General features: G+C 38.7%; 2 protein-coding genes across 2 annotated transcripts; one reads left to right on the top strand and one right to left on the bottom strand.

Moving 5' to 3' along the window:
- Positions 1 to 660: 660 nt before the first annotated feature.
- Positions 661 to 8,004, top strand: LOC131021958 (probable rhamnogalacturonate lyase B). Its single transcript, XM_057951294.1, has 14 exons — positions 661 to 774; positions 4,828 to 4,867; positions 4,955 to 5,076; positions 5,189 to 5,242; positions 5,328 to 5,444; positions 5,544 to 5,660; positions 5,738 to 5,873; positions 5,969 to 6,139; positions 6,209 to 6,361; positions 6,448 to 6,633; positions 6,775 to 6,916; positions 6,989 to 7,145; positions 7,238 to 7,354; positions 7,419 to 8,004. Exons 1-14 carry the CDS (start codon positions 695 to 697, stop codon positions 7,891 to 7,893), a joined length of 2,067 nt encoding a protein of 688 aa, XP_057807277.1. The 5' UTR covers positions 661 to 694; the 3' UTR covers positions 7,894 to 8,004.
- Positions 8,005 to 13,733: 5,729 nt separating this feature from the next.
- On the bottom strand, positions 13,734 to 15,326 carry LOC131023495 (uncharacterized). The gene has a single exon (XM_057953038.1). The coding sequence runs from the start codon at positions 15,324 to 15,326 to the stop codon at positions 13,734 to 13,736; it is 1,593 nt and encodes a 530-aa protein (XP_057809021.1).
- Positions 15,327 to 23,047: the final 7,721 nt, after the last annotated feature.

Raw genomic sequence — 23,047 nt, 5'->3', positions numbered from 1 at the left:
GTTGCTATAGTATAAGTAGCACGTGTTATTTTTTTCATAAATTTATCATGAGAAAATAAGAAATAACAATAATTTCTTCCTTTACATAACTCATTTAGTCATTTTTTTTCCCCACATTTTCTATAATTAAAAAAAAAATCACCGTTTCTCATTCCCCAGTTTCACTTCAAGCTGCGTTTTACTTTGATGGATAATAAAAATTTATGCCCTTACATGCCTCTTTTCCTTTCCAACATTTGGCACAAAAGTATTTTTTCTTCCTTATTTTCACTTTAAGGATGGAGATAATATCATCAACTCAAAATGGAAGGATAATATATTATCCCTCCTTGAAGTGAAAATAAAGAAGAAAAAATGGCGAACTTCTCTTTTGTGTCAAATGTTGGAAAAAAAAAAAAAGGAGACATCTAAAAGCATAAATTTTTGTTAGCCATCATTTTTCATGAATAAATTTATCTATCAAAGTAAACGCACCCTCAAATTATCAATCAAAAGAAAATATACACCAAAGCTTAATGTCAACTCCAAATTATACTGCTTATATAATCATGTCATAAAACACGATAATATTTCGTTTGGTGCAAATTTCATTGAATACTCGTGGTTGAGTTAAACAACATGCAAAAGGTACTTGTGTGTAGAAGTTGGTTTGATATAGGTTTATGTAGGTTGGTTCAGAGGATCGAGGCCAGATATGGACAAGGGTCGAAGACGCTGCCATCTAATTATATTATTGTGTTTATTCTTCCTTCTTACCAAGATTCATGCAGACAGGTATGTTATTTTTGGGATAATTATGAATTAATCCTACATCCTGAATTCTGTCTCATTCTTTCTCGATCGCCATGTACATGAATAATAAACATTAGCTAGGTTCTTCACGCCGAAAGAAATATTCTTTCATATTCTTCTTCTTCTTTTTTATGAAGGTATATGGATCAATCATGCATATATATTTATCTTTTCTTTGATTAGTTAATATGGAAATTTTTTCATATACGAATTGGCTGGGTTACTGTCAACCGCGTATAATTAGCTAGTATCTATAATTATTTAAAGTTTATGATGTTTTGGACGACGTAGAATACAACTCACAAAGATAGTAATTTATTAATGGGTTATCTGCATGTAAATATGTATTTTTTAATTTTGTTTTTTTAATCTAAATATACGAACTTAGTGTTCGTTTGATTTTTTTTCCATAAAATTTATTTTTGCCCAAATTGATGATTATGCATAAAATTTATCTTTATTGGCGTATAAATATACAAACTTTCAGCATTTTATAGATTTTTTCCGTGGACTTAATGTTGTTCTGATTTTTCCCACGAAATTCATTTCCTCCATATTTCTCAACAAGTTTGTGTTGCAATAAGTTGTAGTTAAAATGTTAATTCAAATTTTTTTATGGTGTCCAAAAATGGAAAAGCTTGAATATGATCTTTGGATCCAAAACTTCTAGTATATATCATGCCATATTTCTCAACGAGTTTGTGCTGCAATTAGTTATATATGGTTAAAATGTTGATTCAATTTTTTTAATATGTCAAGAAATTTGAATGTTTTAATATGATCTTTGGTAGGAGTGGTGAATGGGTCGGGTGTGTAACCCGAGTTTAGCCAATTTCTAGTACTCGAATCCGAACCCAGATAGTATTCAGTTACCCATATAACCGATCAGGTTAAACGAGTAGGTTATATAGGTAATTGTAATACCACAAAAGAAAACCTCCCCTATTTATTTTGATTTTCCCACCTATTTAGACTCAAAAAACAAACATCAAAGTTTCACTAATCAATAATCGAACTCATTTTTAAATCACAGTTCACATCAATAAGTTTCAAAATAGAGTCACAGGGTTTTTTAGGACAATAACTTAGGTTGATTTGGAAATTAGGACAATAACTTTCGAACTTGTAAAAATAGGACACTAATTAATCAGCGTTGCACCCGCAGGACATTTATGGTCAATTATCCAATTTTGGGACTTTTTCGCACGGACCAAGCACATGACAACCCGCACGAAGGGGTTGATTATGTGGCAAGTACGTCATTTTTATGGCTCCAGCTAGGATGTCATGTGCTTGGTCCATGCGGAAAAGTCCAAAAATTCGATAATTGGCTGAGAAATGTCATGCGGGTGCAACACTTATTAATTAGTGTCCTATTTTTACAAGTCCAAAAGTTATTGTCCTAATTTCCAAATCAACCTAAGTTATTGTCCTAAAATACCCTCTGACTCTTTCAAAACATCATAATTCACAAGTCTCAAAATTCTCAATGACATTTGCATTTTAAAACTCACAATTTATGTCAATAAGTTTCAAAATAAAAACAACTAACAAACAAAAATAACACAAAACAAAAACTACAAAAAAAAAATCGCTATAAATTTTTATTAAATTAAATTTTATTAAAAGGAGAAAGAGAAAAAAGAACCAAGAACCCTTGAGTGCACAAACAACAAACTAAGGACCGAGCCTCATTAAAACCCTTTTAAGGCAAACCTGGTCGGAAAATCCTTAAAAGGGAAAAAGAGTACTCGTCTAACAAAGGAGCTGTGTGGGAACGGAAGTGAGACAACTTCAGAGATTCCGGCCGAACCATCACCCCTAAGCAGCTCGGTTCCCGAACACATCAAAGCAAACCAACCAAAGAGAACAAGCAAAGAAAAAGCAAAAACACGACCAACCAAAAAGGAACCAAACTGAAAACCAGAAACAGCACGACACCAGGCACAACTAGCGAAGCTAAAAGGAAAATCAGCAGCCCAAGAAAAACCATGCAAACGGAAGAAGAAGATAACACTCCAAGAGGTGGCACATCGACGACGAAAACTACCGCCCCTCAAGCAAGCTCGACGTGAAACGGTAGAAACACGCCGATCACGGAGATCCAAGAGGTCCGACCAGTCGGCTCCCAGTGTCGAGCTCACCCGAGCACTGAAAAAAGACACCGCTGACACCCCGACCCTAACACCAGAAATCGCCCACCCTCCTGCAAAACCATCCCAACACCAGCAGACAATCGAAACCCCAACGAAGCAATCGCACCTGTCGCGAAAAGCATCCAACCTATTCGAAACAGACACTAACACCTTAAAGCACCATTCTAACAAAGCTATGGGTAGAAATTATAATATTCTCTCTATCCCATAAGAGTGTGCATACATCACTTTTGATGACACGATTTTTAATAAATGTTAAGGGAATATGTTATAAGTGGAGGATGTGACCCAATTTTATTGCAGTGTTATAAAATGAGATAAATATAAGGAGTTTGTGGTGGACCATGTTTGATAAAGTCACGATTAAGGTGATAAAGTAAAGGTAAAAAATAATGGGTTTGTGGTGAGGTAGTGTTCAAAAATGAAAAATAAACACTCTTTTTGGACGTACCCAAATGACAAAAAGTGCACACTTTTATGGGACGGGTGTAGTAGTTATTAATTGTTAGGGTATTACGGGCATCACAAGTAACATGTATATCCAATAATTGAAAATTCAATAAACCTATATCCGTTAACCACCTCATTAACCGACATATGCGGTTATATATACAGCTACCCGAACACCAAATGGTTATGAGTTACCTAAATGCTCGATACTGTATAATCACTCACTCCTATTCTTTGGATCAAAAAATTATACCATCTCCGTCCCAACTAACTTGATCAATATTCCTTTTAGGCCTGTCCCAACTAACTTGATCACTTTCCTTATAAGACAAAAGTTTTTTTCTTTATTCACTTTTTTACCTTTTCACCTACCACACTTAACACACTAAACACTAATTCCTTAAAATTTGTGCCAAAAAAAAGTGATTAAGCTAGTTGGGAGCCTGGGAGTCCCAGAGGGAGTATTATTGAGTTTGAAATATGGGAAAAATGAATTTCGGCTGAAAAATTAAAAAAGCATGAAGTTTAATTTGAGAGAAAAACTAGAAAATATTGGAAATTTTTGTATTTAAATGCAAATAACTCAAAAAAAAAAATTAAGACTGTACATTGGCTGGTCATTCCACATTGATGGCTTCTACGGACACGTCAGCATCAATTTGGAAAAAAATAGGTTTCATGGAAATGTCATATGAGCACTAAATTTGTGTATTTATTTTTTAAAAAAAGTTCGTTGAAAAAAACTAAAAATGCTAAAAGTTCATATATTTACACGCAAATAATCATTATTAATTCCATGCTATAGGTGAACTCCTGTTTGTGCAGTTCTCAGTGGTAGATCCAGAAATTCTTATTTGGATGTGCGACAAATAATTATATAAATATAAATGTTAGTAATTTTTTTAATATTAAAATTTAAAAATATCTCTCTCAATCAAAATGACTAAACAATTATTTAAAAATTGATCACTCATGCTATTTTGCAACTTATTCTCGAGATAAGTTATTTTTACCAAATATTAATTATCTCTGGACTTGTAATAACAATTGGAAGAATCAACACCAATATGATGAGTAAAACATTAGAGGATAATTAGTCACATATGTCAGTTTATTTCAACTAGTTTCATAGAAAGAGAACTAACATTATGCCAAAGGAAGTATAAATTAAAAAACATTATTACATTTACATATACAAATAATATTTTAATTTTTTTTAACCTCGGCCCCAATTTACCATTCTGGATCTGCCAATGACAGTTAACCCTACAGTCCCTACTAATGACATGTTCATTACAGACTGAAACCTGCCACATACTTGAAACTCTTAATTGTTACTAAATTTATGATTTGAAAAGGACGTGCACATAATATGTATATATTTTGTAATATGCTTTGTGTTGCTTTTTAATAAAAATATTAGTCGCAGGTCGTCGCCTCCAGTCAAGCTTCTCGTAACGGACAAACATGTATGTCTTGTAAAAGAAATTACAATTGATGCATGTAACACCATATCAAAACACATGCAACCAGAAAATAAAATAAGAATCATGCAGGTGGAGATAGATAACGGCATTGTTAAAATAACGTTATCAAATCCCGGCGGCATGATCACAAGCGTCGGATACAAAAAGACCACCAATATTCTTCAATATCGCTTCAAAGAAGGGCGAAGAGGGTGAGTTCTAAATGTTGAGTGAGAAGATGCATCAATAGCCCCTCTTTTTTTTTTACAAATATATATATATATATATATATATATATATATATTTTGTATTCATTGAATGCAGTTACTGGGACATTATGTGGAGTACGCCAGATCGCAATGGCAGTCACTTGGACACGTAAGATCTTGAGTTTTTAAGCCCAACAACAACGTGGTATTTAAATTATTGCAAAAGAAGTTGTTGATGATCTCTTTATGTGCAGGCTCGAGTGTGAGAACTTAAGAGTTATAGCAGAAAGTGATGATCAGGTTGAAGTTTCATTCATAAGGACATGGCATCACTCCCTTGATGGAGAAGTGCCTCTTAATATTGATAAGAGGTGTGTGATATATCCATGCATTATATATATTATTATGGCTTCAATATTAATTAATGGTCTCAAACTAAAACAGTTCATATATTAAAAATTGTTTCAAAGGTATATTGTCCTACGTGGATCTTCTGGTTTCTACTCGTATGCAACTTTAGAGCATATGGCAGGATGGCCTGATCTAGACATAGACGAAGCAAGAATTGTGATGAAGCTTGATGAGATGTAAGATGACTAATGTTGATTATATAGGCAATTATATATGCTTAGACATGTGTGTTGATATAAGTTGGCGAGTTCAGGTTTCGTTACATGGTAATATCTGACGATAAGCAAAGGATCATGCCAACAGAAATGGATACGAAAACAGGGCGTAGTCTTGACTACAAGGAGGCTGTTCTGTTAACAAATCCCAGCAATCCACAACTCAGAGGAGAGGTAATTAATTAATTAATTATACTAACAAATATATTTAGTAATCGACATTGATAATATAAAGTTGCAGCTAGTGATATGCAAGATTTGACATGCAGGTGGATGATAAGTATCAGTACTCGTGTGAGAACAAGGATAGCCACGTGCACGGATGGATTAGTTCTAATCCGCGTATTGGGTTTTGGGTGATAATGCCTAGCGATGAGTTCCGAGCTGGTGGCCCTATCAAACAAGACCTCACTTCACATGCTAGCTCTACTTCCTTAGCTGTCTGTAATCTAAACATATTTCCAATTTCCATTCATTTTATTTGGACTAATTCATTCTTCCATTCATAGGTATTCTTTAGTGCGCATTATATTGGTGCAGATTTTGGAGTTAAATTGCGCAATGGAGAGCGGTGGAAGAAGGTCTTTGGCCCTGTTTTCATGTACCTTAATTCCGACAACACCCATAACCCCACAGCAATTTGGGAAGATGCTAAGAGACAAGTGATCATTTGCCCACAATTTAACATTACAAATACACATTTGAAAACATCTGCATTAACAATTTTTATTTTGTACCTATATATCAGGCTGCAGAAGAGACCAAGAAATGGCCTTATAATTTCCCATTGTCACGAGATTTTCCCCGTTCCAACCAACGTGGTGCGATCAGTGGCCGACTATTTGTACACGATAGGGTAATCACAACAGCAAATTCAGCATATGTAGGATTGGCTCAACCTGGAGATGCTGGATCTTGGCAAGACAACTCTAAGGTTATATACACATTTGATAGAATTATTATTATTATTATTATTATTATTATTATTATTATTATTATTATTATTATTATTATTATTATTATTATTATTATTATTATATATGTATGAATTGATGGGAGTGTGTGTTTGATTCAGGGGTATCAATTCTGGACACAAAGTGACGAAAGTGGACACTTCAGAATCAAAGATGTTAGAGCAGGCACTTACAACCTATACGCTTGGGTGCCAGGAGTCATAGGAGACTACAAACACCGCGCTGACATTATAATTCGACCAGGTTTGTTTTTCACCTCTTTCGACAAGCTGGAATTAATGGAGACTTATTATGTAGCATATATGCATGATGCAGGAAGCCAAATTGTGATGGGTAATATTGTGTACGATGCTCCAAGAAATGGTCCCACTCTTTGGGAAATCGGGATCCCTGATCGAACTGCAGCTGAATTCTACGTTCCTGATCCTTCCCCTCACCTAGTTAACAAACTATACATTAACCACACAGAAAAGTATATAACTTAAAACATTTTGAGTAATTAATTCTACTAAATCCTTATCTCTCTTCTTACATCATGTAAAATTGTTAATTGTATCCGCCCAGGTATAGACAATATGGTTTGTGGAACAGATACACTGATTTATATCCTCATCAAGATCTGATTTACACCGTTGGAGTCAGCGATTATCGTAGAGACTGGTTTTTCGCCCATGTAAATAGGTATATATGAAGCTAGCTCATTAATTAATTTAAGTTTCGCTTGCGATGACAATGCAATTTTCAGGAAGGTGAGCAAAGGCTATGTACCAACAGCATGGCAAATTGTGTTCAACGTGAGACACGTGATTAGGGCAGGAACTTACACGCTTCGGCTTGCATTGGCATCTGCCAACTACGCAGAAATCCAAGTACGGATCAACAAGCGCAGTGGCATTCGCCCCTATTTCTCGACTGGAGTGATTGGCGCAGACAATGCAATTGCTAGGCATGGCATTCACGGCCTCTATAGATTATACAGTGTGGAGATATCAGGATCTCAACTGCTGCAAGGAAGAAACACAATATATCTGAGGCAAGCACGAGGCGCCTTGCCATTCGTAGGCGCTATGTATGACTACATTCGCCTCGAAGCTCCGCCTCAGTCCTCGCATCAATCACATTCGACTGCCGTCTCCTATGCAAATAGTATCAATTCATGCACGTCTGTACTCATCATGTGTATTACTTCCTCGATTTCATATGCTATTCTTATCAAATAGGGATTGTCGGATGGAAAATTAATTGCTTTACATTTTTTTTTCTTCACTCGCTTATAGTTTTCCTAGCTACTCATCAAGTAGCTAGCTAGAGGAATAGTGCTTTGTACTTTTAAATGGCCTTCTCTGTAATTAAATTTATCATGAGAAAATGATAATTAAAATAAATTGAAAAAAATTATCATATTGTTTTTCTCTCATGTTTCTAGATCGGAACATACAAAAATATGATCACGTCATTACCACATAATAATAATAATAATAATAATAATAATAATAATAATAATAATAATAATAATAATAATAATAATAATAATAATAATAATATATTGAATTGGAGTGTAAAAGGAATAAAAATGAGTTGTTTGAATTTTTTATCGATGCTGTCCGAGGAAAATTAACCACCATATATAAAAAATATGTGAAAAGAATAAAAATATATATATTTCCACTATTTTTCATCAAATAGAATGCATCCTTATTCTATAAACATAGTAAAACTACCTACAAGCAAAAACGAGTCAAAACAACAATCTTAAGATTGAAAGCAAGAATAAAACAAGTAAAATGTCTAAATTAGTTAAGCACAATGACTCAAAATATCACAAACAATAAAACTCAACTAATCCACGGCAACAATCACTACAAGAATTCAGCTCATAGACAACATAATATAGACAACATGCTTCTAAACCTGTTGTCTACCGTTGTCTATTTAGGGCGGCCATAGACAACGGTTTTAAAACTCGTTGTCTATGATAACTATAGACAACGGTTTTTTCAAAACGTTGTCTATTTAGGGCGGTCATAGACAACAGGTTTGAAACTCGTTGTCTATTATAACTATAGACAACGGTTTTTCCAAAACCGTTGTCTATTTAGTGCGGTCATAGACAACATCTCTGAAACTCGTTGTCTATTATAACTATAGACAACGGTGTTGAAAAACGTTGTCTATTTAGGGCGGTCATAGACAACGGTTTGGAAAAATCGTTGTCTATAATTTTTTTCTTACTAATTTTTTCTTTAATTTTTTTTAAGAACATCATCAAATTTAATTCATAAAAAAATACTTAATACTACATCTTAAATTTAAGTTAATGAAAAAATATTTAATATGGTATAAAAATCATAAAAAATAAATAAATTATGAAAAAACAAAATTAAAAATATTTTATTTTTTTTCTCTTCATTAACATTTTATACCCATATTAAACATTTAAACCCAACACAAAGTCCAAAGTCCAATTTCCATATACTAAAAAAGTTCTATTTTTTTTAATTCATAAATTTTCACTTTAAATTCATAATTAAGAAGTTTCTTTATTTTAAGTTTTCAGATGATTTGTATTCATTTATGTTCTATAAATAAATCTGTATCATATGAATATTAATTTTTTAATTCAGTAGACTTTTCATCTCCAACCCTATTCCCCTTCTCTCCTGCGCCGCACCCCCTCCCATCTCACTATCTCTCTCTCAGATTTCATCCCACTGCGCCGCCACAGCCACTTTGCGCCATCGCCGGAGCCCGGCAGCTCCATCGCGGCCAACCGCCATCTTCTCCCTCCTCTCCCTTTTCTTTCTATCACTTTCTCTCTTCTCACACCCAACGCACACACCCAGATCCGCACTCAAATCAGCGGCGTGGGTGCCGCCGCTCGTCCTTCCCGGCAAAGCAACGGCGATAAGCCGCTGACACGCCCGGCTCTCCCTTCTCTCTCTCGGCGGCATCACCGCCTCATCTCCTTTACCCCTCTGACTTAGATCGGCGACGGTGAGAGCCTCCGCCGTCTGAGCCCTAGCCACAATCACGGCTCCCACAGAATCGGCCGCCGCCAGCCACGCCGCCTCCCCCCTCCTGACTCCTACCGACGACACTAGCGCCGCCGTCCTCACTCTCCTCTCCCCCAGATCTGACAAAATCTCTCTCTCTCTTTCCAACAAACTTCGGCGGACGACAGCAGCCCTACTCCGGCCGCCGCCACCGCTCGTTCTCCCCTTCAAATCTTCAACCGACAGCAGCAGAGTCGCGGCCGCCGCCGTCCGTCTGCCTTGGTAAAAACCCTATATTTCTTTAGTTTCTAATTCCTTTCATTTCGTTCCCCTTTTTGTTTAAAAACTGAAATTCTCTTCTCATTTCCCTCTTTGGCAGACGGTGGTGGAGGAATTTTTGGTGGTTTGGAGGCGGAGTGAGGAAGGTTTGGAGTTGGTGGATGGGAGAGGGGCGCCGGAGGAAAGGGCGGAGGAAGGCGGAGGCAGCGCGCAGCGGAGGGTGAGAGCGTGGGTAGTGTTCATAGCTTGTCCATTTGATGTTTAGAAAGAAACGATGCACCCTTTTGATTCAAATGTTGGATGTTTAGAAAGAAACGATGCACCCTTTTGATTCAAATGTTGGATGAAATTTGTGATGTTGGATGAAATTTGTTTGAATGTAATATTTGATTAATAATGTTTGAATGAATGTATGGATTTTTAGTATTAATATATGTATTTTTAGTTTTCTATTATGAGTTTTTAGTATTGGTAAATATATATTTAAAAAATCAGAAAATATATAAATATATATTTAAAAATCAGAAAAATCAGAAAATATCAATATTAGAAAAAAAATATTTTAAAAACTATTGTCTATATTAGAATAGACAACGGTTTTTTTGACCGTTGTCTATCAGAGAATAGACAACGGGTTTCCGACCGTTGTCTATTAGAGAATAGACAACGATCGGAAAACCGTTGTCTATGACCGCCCTCCAATAGACAATACTCTCATTTACAACAGTTGATTTTCTAATACACAATGGGTTTTGTCCGTTGTCTATTGGCGTTTTTCTTGTAGTGAATGCCAAAAACTTATTCGCTACACCGCAAGTGTACGGTGTAGTTGCAATATAAGGAAGCAAGGTCGTATTCCACAAGAATTAGTGGATAAATTCTACTGATTATCCTAATTTATTGTACTATGGCTATTTAGACTAAACAATAAGGTGAGTGGTTTGATTATCTAATTAATTACCTAACAAGTTCAAAGACAATTTAAATCAAACAAACAAAGTAGACTAACCAAGTGATAAAGGTGATTTAGAGATTAGGCATCGATGGATTATCAATGGACTTCAAATTAGCTCAATATTAGTCTTGATGTTACCTATTATCTAGAGTAATCTCTCAACTAGTTCTAGCCCCTCTCCCAGACGACTAAAACGGTAGATTACGGGTCATAGTTACCGTTGTTGGGAACTTAATGAAATATCCTAGCCCTAGTTTTGATGATACCAAAATCTTTAAGTTTTCTTTGTAATAGACTAGAACTTTGTGAACTCAAGTGTTGGAGTTCTTTTTCTAGTTTAGCTAGTGTTCTGAAGAATGAAGACTGAAGACCGGAGGAATGAAGAATGAAGAACGAATTACTAAAGACTGAAGACTGAAGAACTCGACTGGTGTTCACAATTAAAGGCAGAAGTCAAATACTAATATTTGACTAGAACGAGTTTCTCAACTGAAGAATCAGTTATGACTGATTCATCTAATGCTGGCTACGTGGAATCAGGGGACTGATACTAAAGTCAAGTATTAGTTGACATTCTTTCTCGGACTGAACCTCCAACGTTAAAAGGAAGTCACGCAATCAAAGTACAGCCGCATTAAATGCAGAGATACAGAGGATTGTCCTTTCTCTGCAGAGCATTTCTTTTTTTGCGATTACCTTTTCAGAGGTGTCTTACCTCCTGTACCTGAGTAGCCGTTTCTCACCAAACAAGGAACCTCGAAGATTGAAGCCTCAGCAAAATTCGAATTACTCTCCAACGGATGAATTCTTGAAGACCATCTCTGCCAACGGATCTATTCAAGACCTCTCCTATAAATAGAGCTCGATGATCACTTCAATCTTCACCGATTCAAATACACAAGCTGAAACACTGCCGAAATTTCAACTCAGCCAATCAAGTTTGAATCGAAGAAGAGAATCACAAAGCCAAAATCAGTCCATTGCTGATTAAATATATTCTCTTAGAACTTTAGGCAAATATTGTTTATCCAAAGCCTAAGTTACTGATTACAGAGAGCATGTTCTATGTGATCTAGTTGGTAGTTTTCGAACCTCCTTTCAACTGAGCGAAAAGAGTGTTTGAAGTTGTATGAAGTTCAGACCAGTGTTCTGACTTCAGAGAAATCTTAGTGCCTAGTGCGCGCTAAGTGTGTTTGAGAAATCCAACTCAATGTGTTGGTGCGGAAACGTGTGGTTTCAGTTCAAGGTTTGTTGTGCACCCGTAAGCATATGCCCATAGTGTTTGTCAGTGTGATCTACTGACCATGGATGTAGGAATTGGATTCCAAACCACGTAAAAATCCCTTTGTCGTTTATCGCTTTCAATATTTACTTTCTTATCTGACTCAACCTAAAACACCTCTAGAATGACTTGCAATAGGACAAGGACACTCTAGCAATGGTCAGTTGACCCAAAGTCGTCTCTCAAGTAAGATCTTACAGGGCTTCTAATTGTATCACAAGAAAGCGGTAAAGATTGTCGTTTGAAAGCAGTAAATTAAACTAAAGCGTGGAATTAAAACATAACTTGAAATTAAACTTAAGAATTAACTAGGCGAAACTCAAATACTTAAGCATAAATAAATTACTAACCCTAGGCAGAATTAAACGGATAAAGTAAAGGCGAGTTGAATTTAAACGCTACGAGGCTAAGAATTTAAACAACTGTAATTAAAAGTTTATAATCTAATTGACATAAACGAAATTGCATAATTGAAAGCAAAACATAATTCAAGTAGAAACTAATAAATAAACGTAATTGATAAATACCGAAATCGTCACGAGAAGCAAATCTGTCACTTGATTACAACTCAAAACGAAGAACTAACTAAAACTGAATTGAATGCTAACTTAGAATAAAAACTCGAAACTAAAGAACTATGAAAAACGAGAATTAAACTAAAGATTGTTTTGATGCCTAAGGTCGAAGCTATTCTTGGTCCGAAGGTTGAATGATTAATCTCATAATGAACATTAAACCCTATATATAGACTACCTTTCATCAACCCTAAAAACCATCAAGAATGGCCCAGCCAAACTGGGCCTAAAAGATAAACATCAAGGCAGGCATGCGCGCACAGGAGATTGCAGCGAAGGATAACTTGTTCGGCAAGTCATGGCAGCTCTGGCAAGTGATTGCTAGCTCTGGAACAATGTTGGCTCTGGCGAGTAAAGTCAGCTCTGGAGATGTACTCTACTCTGGACGAATAAATGCCAGCTCTGTCAACTTTAGCTCTACACAGATTAATGCCAGCTCTGGCAATGGAAGTCCGGTCTAGTGAAAGTCCGCTCTGTCGAGATTGGTCAGCTCTGTCAAGTTCAGTCAGCTCTGGCTATGGAACTCTACTCTGGCGAATGAAATTCAGCTCTGGAAGGTTTGGTCAGCCAGAGTATGCGCCGCAAGCTCTAAAAATCATTATTCTGATCCAAAATCTCCGACATAGCACTCTTCCTTCTATTATATCAAAATCTCCTACAAAGCATTAAACAAACCCATAAACGCACCAACTTCCAGAATATTTAACTCAAATTTAGCACACTCAAACCCCCAAATTAAGAATAATTAGGCATAAATCATTATCTGTGCAAAATTCTTTTGTTAACTGAAGCTGATTAACTGCAAAGTGTGTTGGGAACTTAATGGAATATCCTAATCCTTGTTTTGATGATACCAAAATCCATAGGCTTGATTGTTGAAATAGAAAGTTTATTAAAAAAAAGAACAAAGAGGTTCAAGCGAAAAACAAGCTAAAGCACCCGCGAGAAGTCACGGAAAACTAAAAAACAACCAAGACTAAGAGAACATTAAATCATCCTCGTTAAAAGATTCTTCGTCATCCAGCATATCTCCCCATCTTTTAGAAACCACAGCCGACATAGCTCGAGCTGCGTCTGAAGGAGAAGAATGAACCACAAAATTTTGCATAAGCGCTCCTCCAGACTGAGCATTGTGCACTTTATTCAAGAACTCCACCGGCGACGGAGTGTCAAGAACAGCGCCCTTATTCATGACCCGCATGCTTGGATCATCTGCATTCCTGAGCCGACTTTTTATACTGTCAATCGGATTCAGTGGAGTTTGCAGACGTTCCATACCCTTTTTAGATCGACTCGGTCGACGCTTAGGATTGTCAACGAGCATTTGCATCCCCTGACTAACCTGCTCCTCTAACCTGCTAATACGACTAGCCAACTCCTCCTGAGCAGAATGTGTGGGCTCAATGACCAACCGAGATGCCGAATCATCTGCCATGTCCGTGGACGGAACCACAACAATGACCTCCGACCCGGTTCTGTCCTCCCTCTGCGATCGTGCTGCCGGACTAACGGCCTCTCGATCGTCTGCAATGATCTCCTCAACCACGGGGCTGTTGGAAACCTCCATAACAGCCGTGTCCTCCTTGCTATCTTGAGCATCAATGGGCCAATCAAGTACAGAATCTGGTCCCGAAATCGAGTCATCTCTACGTGCTGCCATATTGTCTCCATTCTCTAACTCCCTACCCTCCAGCACCTCAAACCGATTGCTTTTTTCCATAGAATTCTTTCCAGCAGTAACATATTCACGTCTGGGCGAAGACTCCGCATCATTATCCAGCCCAGTAGAACTAGGCCCCTCATTCGCGCGCTGTCGGTTCGTAACAGAACGGTTCCTAGTCTTCTTCCATTTTCGAGATCTACTGCGATGCTTCCTGCCCCGCAAACTATTATCCTGTTCTGTTTGCTTAGTCGGAGAAGCAAGCTCTTTGCCCGAAGAAAGTTTACAGTCATCAGTGGCATGGCCAATCGCAGAACAAAGACAACAGAAGTATGGCAAATTCTCATAACCAAACTCAATTTCATAAATATCATCATCACATTTAACATCAAGAAACTGAGGGATATCCAAGGCCACATTCATCTCAACTAACACTCTAGCAAAATAGCCAACCGAAGCCCTAGCAGACATGCCATCAACTAGAATAGGAGTTCCAACATGCCTAGCTATACCAGAGAGAACTTCAGGATGCCAAAACTTATGCGGGAGGTTAAAGATACGGACCCAAACCTGAGCAGTAGAAGAAACAATCTTGTTCGGATTGAAGTTGGGAGTCCATGCCTGAAGGAAAAGAATTCCCACACGAAGACGCCAAGCAGATTTTGCGAAAGCCAAAGCATAATCCTCAGGTGACAAGAACTTCAAAGTGAAATATCCCTTGCCCAGAGGGATAACCTGCCAAGGAGACGACGTTTTCCAAAGGATAGAGAGCTCAGTAAAAAGATCCGCCGCAAATCTCGGCGAATCGCCTTTGCGAAGGAAAACCCTCCCATGAATAGCATGCTGAAAGGATTTGATTTGCCGTTGACGGAAAGCCGAGAAAATAGAAAGGCACAGCCTGTCGTCCATCATTGCGGGTTTCAGCACCGTAAACTCATGAGCCGGGACGTCTGCGGGACGTCCCGAAGATTGCCTAAGAGACTCGACAAACGACTTCACGGGAGGAGTACCGGACGGAACATCTCCACCCCGGCTTAACTCCAAAAGCAATCGTTGCTGCTTCGGCTGTCCCGATCGAAGAACACCGAACTGATCAACGTCACTGCAGGAAGAGGATTGATTGTAATAGACTAGAACTGCTCGAACTCAAGTGTTAGAGTTCTTTTCTAGTTTAGTTTGCTGTTCTGAAGACTGAAGGACGAAGGACTGAAGACTGAAGTTGCCAACTGAAGTATCAGTTGAAGAATCAGTCTTGAACTGATTACTTAATGCGTGCCACGTGGATTCAGCGGACTAATACTAAAGTCAAGTATCAGTTAAACATTCTTCCTCGGACTGAACCTCCAACGTTCAAAGGAAGCCACGTACTCCAAAAAGTACAGCCGTATTAAATGCAGAGATCTCAGGATCATCCCTATATGCAGAGTCATTCCTATTTGGTGACTACTTTATCAAAGACGTCGCATCTCCTGCTCTTCAACATAGCCGTTCTCACCAAAAAATGAACCTCAAAGATTGAAGCCTCAGATCAAATTCAAAAAGCTCTCCAACGAAAGAAATCTTGAAGACGTTCTCCGCCAATGGATCTATTCAAGACCTCTCCTATAAATAGCGCTCGAGGATCACTTCAATCTTCACCGATTCAACGACATAAGCTGAAACTCTGCCAAAATTGTTTCTCAGCCAAAGCTTAACCTCCCCAAAGCTTGAATCGAATGAGAGAATACCAAAGCCAAAAATCAGTCACTGCTGATTACATACATTCTCTTAGACCTTAGGCAAACCCCTGTTTATCCAGAGCCTAGGTCAAAACTAACTCCAAAGAACTTGTTCTTTGAAGTTTAGTTGGCAAGATATCAAACCTCCATTCGACCGATAGAATTGAGTGTTTGAGTTGAAAAGGAGTTCAGGAAGGTACTCTGACTCTGTGAGATCCTAGTGCCAGTTCGTGCTAGGAGTGAGAAATCCAACGCGAGTGAAGTGTTGGTACTGAAGATTGGATCTTCAGTTGATTCAGTTGTGTGCACCCGACTAAGTACACGGATTCGATTTGCAGTGCACCCGTAAGCACTTGCGGAGTAAAGTTGTTGGTCTGATCAACCGACCGTGGATGTAGGAAGTATTTTTCGAACCACGTAAAAATATATGTGTTATTTACAGCTTTCAGTTTTACTTTCCTACTTGTGTTCTTACTTTTGATAAACTGAATACTGATTAAATACAAAGAGAAACCTAAGACTAATAACGTGCTCAACAAAGGCTATTACGAAACAAAAGTATTTCTGCTGCGTATGTTATCAGTCTGACTGATCTATCATCTGATAGTCAGGAAGATTTATAACATCTCTGTTTTAGCAAACTCGACTGAAGCCTTAACGTTCATCAGTTAAGTTCCAGTGACTTAACCGATAACTCATTACTGAAGAGTATTTCAGTATCAGTCGTCAACCCTGTTTGGTCAAAACTCTTTTCAGTAAACAGGCGTCTTAGTTTGTGTGTAAAGTTTCGTTTTGATCTCTATCTTGAGATCCCTCTGATTTGCGAAAAATAGCCTATAGATGTATTCCCCCTCCCCCATACACCTATTCGAGACCCTCCGGACCTAACAAAGTGAAACATAAACTTGACAACGTGTTAATCACAAAGGCTATTTCTAAAGAAAAGTTTTCCGCTGCCAAGTGTTATTTGTTTGACTAATTTATCTCTGATAGTCAGGAGGATTCTTAACACTTCTCTATTTTACAAACTAGACTGAATCCTAACACATATCAGTTAAACTCTTGGACTTAACTGATATCTCTTTACTGAAGAGAGATTAAGTATCAGTCTTCAACCTTTGGAATCGAAGTTTTCCTTAACTATTTCTTTAATCTAAAAGGTTGTGTTTGTTGTTTGAAAAATAGCCTATAGGTGTATTCTCCCCCCCCCGTACACCTATTCTAGACCTTCTGGGACCCAACAACCGTCCCCGGTTAACTTCTAACCTATAACTCCCAAAGGCACAAAGTATCGATAAACTCTCACTCCACTCTCAACCTCCCAGCCTATTGAGTCGATATGTTTCAAGCACCTAATCTATTATAATCATCCTCTCCCGATTCAAATTACAAATAAGAAATGCATAAAGAGTGGCCAACAATTCATGCAAGAGATAATTCTATGGCTTGAAAAGATAATGACAAGGAAATAATCAAGACTTATACTCCCTCCGTCCCTGAAATAATTTCCTCTTTTTTTCTTTTTGGGACGTCCCCCAAATAACTTCCTCTTTTTTTTTTTGAACAACTACCCCAACACTAATAATACTTTATTTATTCTTACTTTTCACTTTTCACCACTCCCAATACTAATTATAACACCTTTTCACAACTTCCAATAATAATTATAACACTTTTTTTTTTCACTATCAATACACTTTACAACTTTTCCTTAAAACATGTGTCGTCCCCAAAGAGGAAGCCATTCAAGGACGGAGGGAGTATTACGCATAATAATCAATCCATTACATAATCTACTAGCCTAATCCCCAAACCAATGGGGAATTTTAGCCTAACATATTCAACATCAACATACCTAGATTAAAAGAATACATAAATGAAAGAGAGAGTAAAGTGACAAATCATATTTCAATGTTGCTTTATTCCTTCTCTCCGCTTCAATGCTCTTCAATTTTAGCAGTTGAAAGTAGTAATGGAGGCTAGGGTTCTGGTGTGGAGGATTAGGGAAGAAGGGACTATGTGTGTGTGGTGAATGATGTCAAAAATGAAGGTTGAAATGGGTTTTAGAAGTGAAAATCCCGTCTAAGCCCCACCAAAAGCATCAATTACGTGTTTCTCCCGCGGTCATGGCCGTGAACGCGGCGTAGGATCGTGGGGGAGCTGTTGGAGAGGCCCGCGGCCGCGGCACGGACCGCGGATGCGTATGGACGATTTTGGAGCAAAGGACCGTGGTCGGGACCGCGGCTTTATGCGCAGTCTGCTCGTTCGGCTTCGTTCTTCATCGTCCGAACTCCGATTTGGTCGCCGTTTGCATTCAAGGATTCCTCTTGAGATGTACTTCAACATCATGTTTTCACAATTTTCAATTTTATCTTTGATTTTCCCTTAGATCACACGAAAACTACATCCAAGAATTAAATCTTCATAAAACTCAACATTAGGGCATAAACAAGCATTCACAAGCAAAATATGAAGAAAATAACAACAAATCATACTAAATGGAGGTACGAAAACCATGTTTGTCAAGGACTTGATTCTAAATATTAGACGCAACTTGCTCGAACGAAATCCTATCTCCAAACTTATGTCTTATCATTAGTGTTTCATTATTAATTTTATTATTTTAAAAAATAATTATTATAAGAAAAAATTATTATCATATAATGAACATTAATTAATATTGACTCAACTCAAAACACCTATTGAATTGACTTGCAATAACACGAGGTCAAGCTAGTGTAGTAAGCTAACTCAAGTCGTCTCTCACAAGGAAGGCTAAGCAGTGTGACTATTCATGCCACACAAAAAATAGTAAAATCCTAAACACTCTAAACAAATGTTTGGTCTGTCATTACTCACACTCTTCCTATGCATAAAATAGAGAACTAGACTCCCAATTGATTCAACCAACACAATTAAACTAAAGCTCCGCATCTCGTAACCTCATCAACAAAGCATAAACATCCAACACATGCATAAATCAAAGGCATAAAGAACAAGTACCACTAAAGAGCCCTCACTACAAATTTTACCACTAATTAACATGAGATTACTAAAGACAAAAAAAAAAACATTCAATAAAATAATCTAAACAATGATTCACAACTCATACTCCACAATAAATACTTAGGTTGTGTTTACTTTGATGGATAAATTTATCCATGTAAAAAGGATGAATAATAAAAATTTATGCCTTTAAATGTCTTTTTTATTTTCCCACGCATTTTACACAAAAGAGAAGTTCACTATTTTTCCTTCCTTATTTTCACTTAAAGGATGGATAATATTATCCTTTCATTTTTTGGGGGATAATATATTATCCATCCTTGAAGTGAAAATAAGGAAGAAAAAATGCTTTTGTATCAAATGTTGAAAAAGAAATGAGATATTTAAAGACATAAATTTTTGTTATCCATCCTTTTCCATGGATAAATTTATCCATCAAAGTAAATGCAGCCTCAACAAAGTAAATCTAGGCAACTAAATGAAATTAGAAAATCAAACTTGATTAAGAAAGCAACGGGCTCAATATCAAATACTAAGCGGGAAAGAAAATCAGGCCACACCAATAACCATCAAATATTTAAAACAATAACAATCAAGCAATAGAACGATCAAATGAGAAACACTTCGATTAGCGATCAAATAACAAGTTCTTACAATAATTAATGGGAATCTTCAACCCAAGAGTACTTAAAGATGAATAATTCTCTCAAAAACTAAGAAAAAATCATAAGAGACTAAGTGGAGGCTGTGAATTTCGAGTGTGTCATGAGAAACCCTAAAATAGGTTTAAATACCTTCTCTTGATGAAAATTTCCGAAAATACCAATCTTCGCAAATGGAGCACGGCAGACGGCGTGCAACAGAGAGGATGTGTTCACGCATTTTAGGCACGAGAGCACCGCGAGGCAGCAAGCGGTGACAGCAGCGCGGCTGCGGCCGCCGTGAGGTGGCGGTCACCATGAAGAATGCTCAAATTCATTCCAAAGTCCACAGGACTCATCATTATCTGGTACTCAGTAAAACTTTCGGCTGAAAAGTTTCTCTCTCCCGTTGAGGAGTGCGAGCAGCCCACGGGCTTGACTTTAACGTCCTCCGTCTCCATTTTGCCGATGACCGGGCCGTCCCCACCCCCGCCGTTCGGCCCCTCCGTTGCAGCCACCATCTCCGACTGAGAGCTGAGCGCCGCCGCACCACTCACGGCTGGTCTGGTGCGGCCGTCCCCGACGTTCGGCCCCTCCGCAGCAGCCGCCATTAGCTTGTAAAAGCTGAGCGCTGCTGCACCATCTCGGCTGGTCTGGTGCGACTGGGACCGCAGCGGCGGACCAGGAGATCGAGAGCTGTGGACCAGGCGAGAGCTGAGCGTTGCCGCCCTTCGCTCCGCTGCTCCTAGCGCCGAGTCTGGACGCCTCCAGCCGTGGACTCGCCGACCGAAGCACCGCCCACCGGAAGATACCGCAGCGGCGGAAATCAGCTCATCGCCGTCTGGAAGTCCACCGCAGCCTTTGGACGTCCACAGCAGCCTCCGTCAACCTCATCTACGAGAAAACTTCCTCCGGAACGGATGATGCGGTTCTCGTCCTCTATCTCCGATCGAAATTCCTTCTAAGCTTCTTTATCACCTCTTTGTTGTTAATCTCTAGTACAGAGGTGAGTTCTGTTCGAATTTCTTCTTCTTTTCTTCGTTGGTTGTTTTGCTCGAATCTGATCGATCTTGTTCTCTTATCGGATATTTCGAACTTTTGCTGTTTTCATTTTCGTGTTTGAAATATTCTATGGCCCAAGAAGGAATTTTTGGATGACATGAGCAACCCGCCTGCTTTCATGACTTCCGATTTTCCTCCCATCTCCAACAACTTTGTAAGACCTATGCCTACTTCCTCCGGTAAGAACCACACTCGGCCTTCGGATGTTCCCTCGAGTTCCAATCTCAAACCCGATTCTGAGAACGGCAAGAGTCATTCCGAGACTCTTGTCAAATCGACGCTGCATGGAATATCTAGCCCTAGCACTGAGGCGAAAAGGAACAAACTCTCTTTTGCGCGAACGGTCCAGCGATCAGTTCCCAAACCAGCAGATGTTTTCGCCCAGGACTACAACGCTCTTCACCCCGTAAACATTGGCAACAAATCTATTCTTCGGATTCCAGAATCCCTGTATCAAAGTAAACTCAAGGAATTTGAGTTCGCTGTTCACGCCAGGCTTTTGCTGAATAAGGGAGACGCCCCCAGATTTGCTTCTGACATTAAGCAAGAACTCATGGCTTTATGGAAAACTTCGGATGCGATCCGTGTGGTGCCACTTGGAAAAGGCTTCTTTTCAATAATTTTCGCGAATGAATATGAGCTTGGTACGGCAAAATCTAGGGCTACTTGGAAATTGAGCAAAGGTATTATTCGAATCAGGGAATGGGTTCCGGATTTTGACCCATACAAAGAATCATCTGCTCTCTCCCAAGTCTGGCTGAGAATCTATTATCTTCCTCACGAATACTGGCATCCGGAAGTGATAATCGGCATCGCCAGATATGTCGGTCTTCCTATTAAACTTGATGGTTTTGCGTTTTCTGGGCAAGTGGGTCACTTTGCTCGTGTTCTTGTCGACATGGATGTCTCTAAGCCTATTCCCGAAACTCTCACAGTGGATAAGGGAACGCGCTTGTTCGAGGTTGAATTCGTATATGAAAATTTGCCGCATTTTTGTAGCTTTTGCAATCTTGCAGGTCATAACATTGCTCAATGCCGCCGCAAGAAACAGCAGGACAACAACACGGACATCACGAAGCCTACAAGCTCGGATCAACCTCCTCTCAAAACCATTCACAACAAAACTATGGGGAAAGAATGGCAGAAAAATAAAGATATTTCGATCGGTAATTCTTTCGAAGCTTTACCTCTAGAGCCTTCCGGAGATGAGGACGTCAACCAGGAGCCTCTTATTGAGAAGGAGAGGACTTCCAATATCAGCGCTTCGGAACATATTAATCACACTCCCCCTTAGGAGTTTCGTCAGACAAATGGGGCACAGAATTTGCCCCAGCGTAAAGAAGGTTTGTCCGGACCTGATTTGCTTGCAGCTGCGTGCAGACCCGTTCCTGATTCGAACACCGTACCACTGATAATACCCGAAGATGAAAGTAATAACAAGAGCACTGACACGGGTACTTTTGCTGATAAGGAGGTGGCCTTAGGAAACATGATGAAAGTGCAGATTTTAGAAACAACATTAACTCAAAATCAAAAGGCTGATAGTGCTAGTGAAAGGCAAGAACAAGAGACAAACTGTTGAACAGTTGGTGCCATTAGTCGTACTACAAACGAGATGATTGAAGCTGTACCAATCAAACGGGGGCGGGGTAGGCCGCCTAAGCAAACTGTCGAATAGTTGGTGCGCACGGCAACTCCGACTATGAAAGATCGTCTACGACACAATCAGGCAGCTACTATTGGGGATCAGGTTGGACAACTTCAGGGGACCACGACGGAGTTTAACTCTTTGGTTAAGGAAGCGGTGGATAAAGGCGTTCAAATTTCAGAGTTCCTCATCTCTCAAACTTCTTCTGCTGCTGGTAAAAGTATGGACACAGCTTCTTCACGGAAATGGGGTGATATGGTGGATGATGATTATGATCCTCAAGAGGAGGACGATAATATCCACCTTTCTCAATGAACATTCTCTCTTGGAATATTCGTGGTATGACGGACACGGCACGTAACTTGCTTCACAATTACTGTCATGTTCATCATCCTATTATTCTAGGCATTATTGAGCCTAAGACTAACTTTCTTCATATTCCGACCTCATTCTGGAACTCTATCAATTTGACTCCTTTCCATCAAAATGATCGCGCCCCTCATGCTTCCAACATCTGGATTCTCATCGCCAACGGGGTTACCTGCTCGTTGATTA

Source organism: Salvia miltiorrhiza, chromosome 4 (assembly GCF_028751815.1).
Source record: "Salvia miltiorrhiza cultivar Shanhuang (shh) chromosome 4, IMPLAD_Smil_shh, whole genome shotgun sequence".
Lineage (NCBI taxonomy): Eukaryota > Viridiplantae > Streptophyta > Magnoliopsida > Lamiales > Lamiaceae > Salvia > Salvia miltiorrhiza.
Note: the sequence above shows the minus strand (reverse complement) of the source record. Positions and strands in the feature narration are given on the sequence as shown.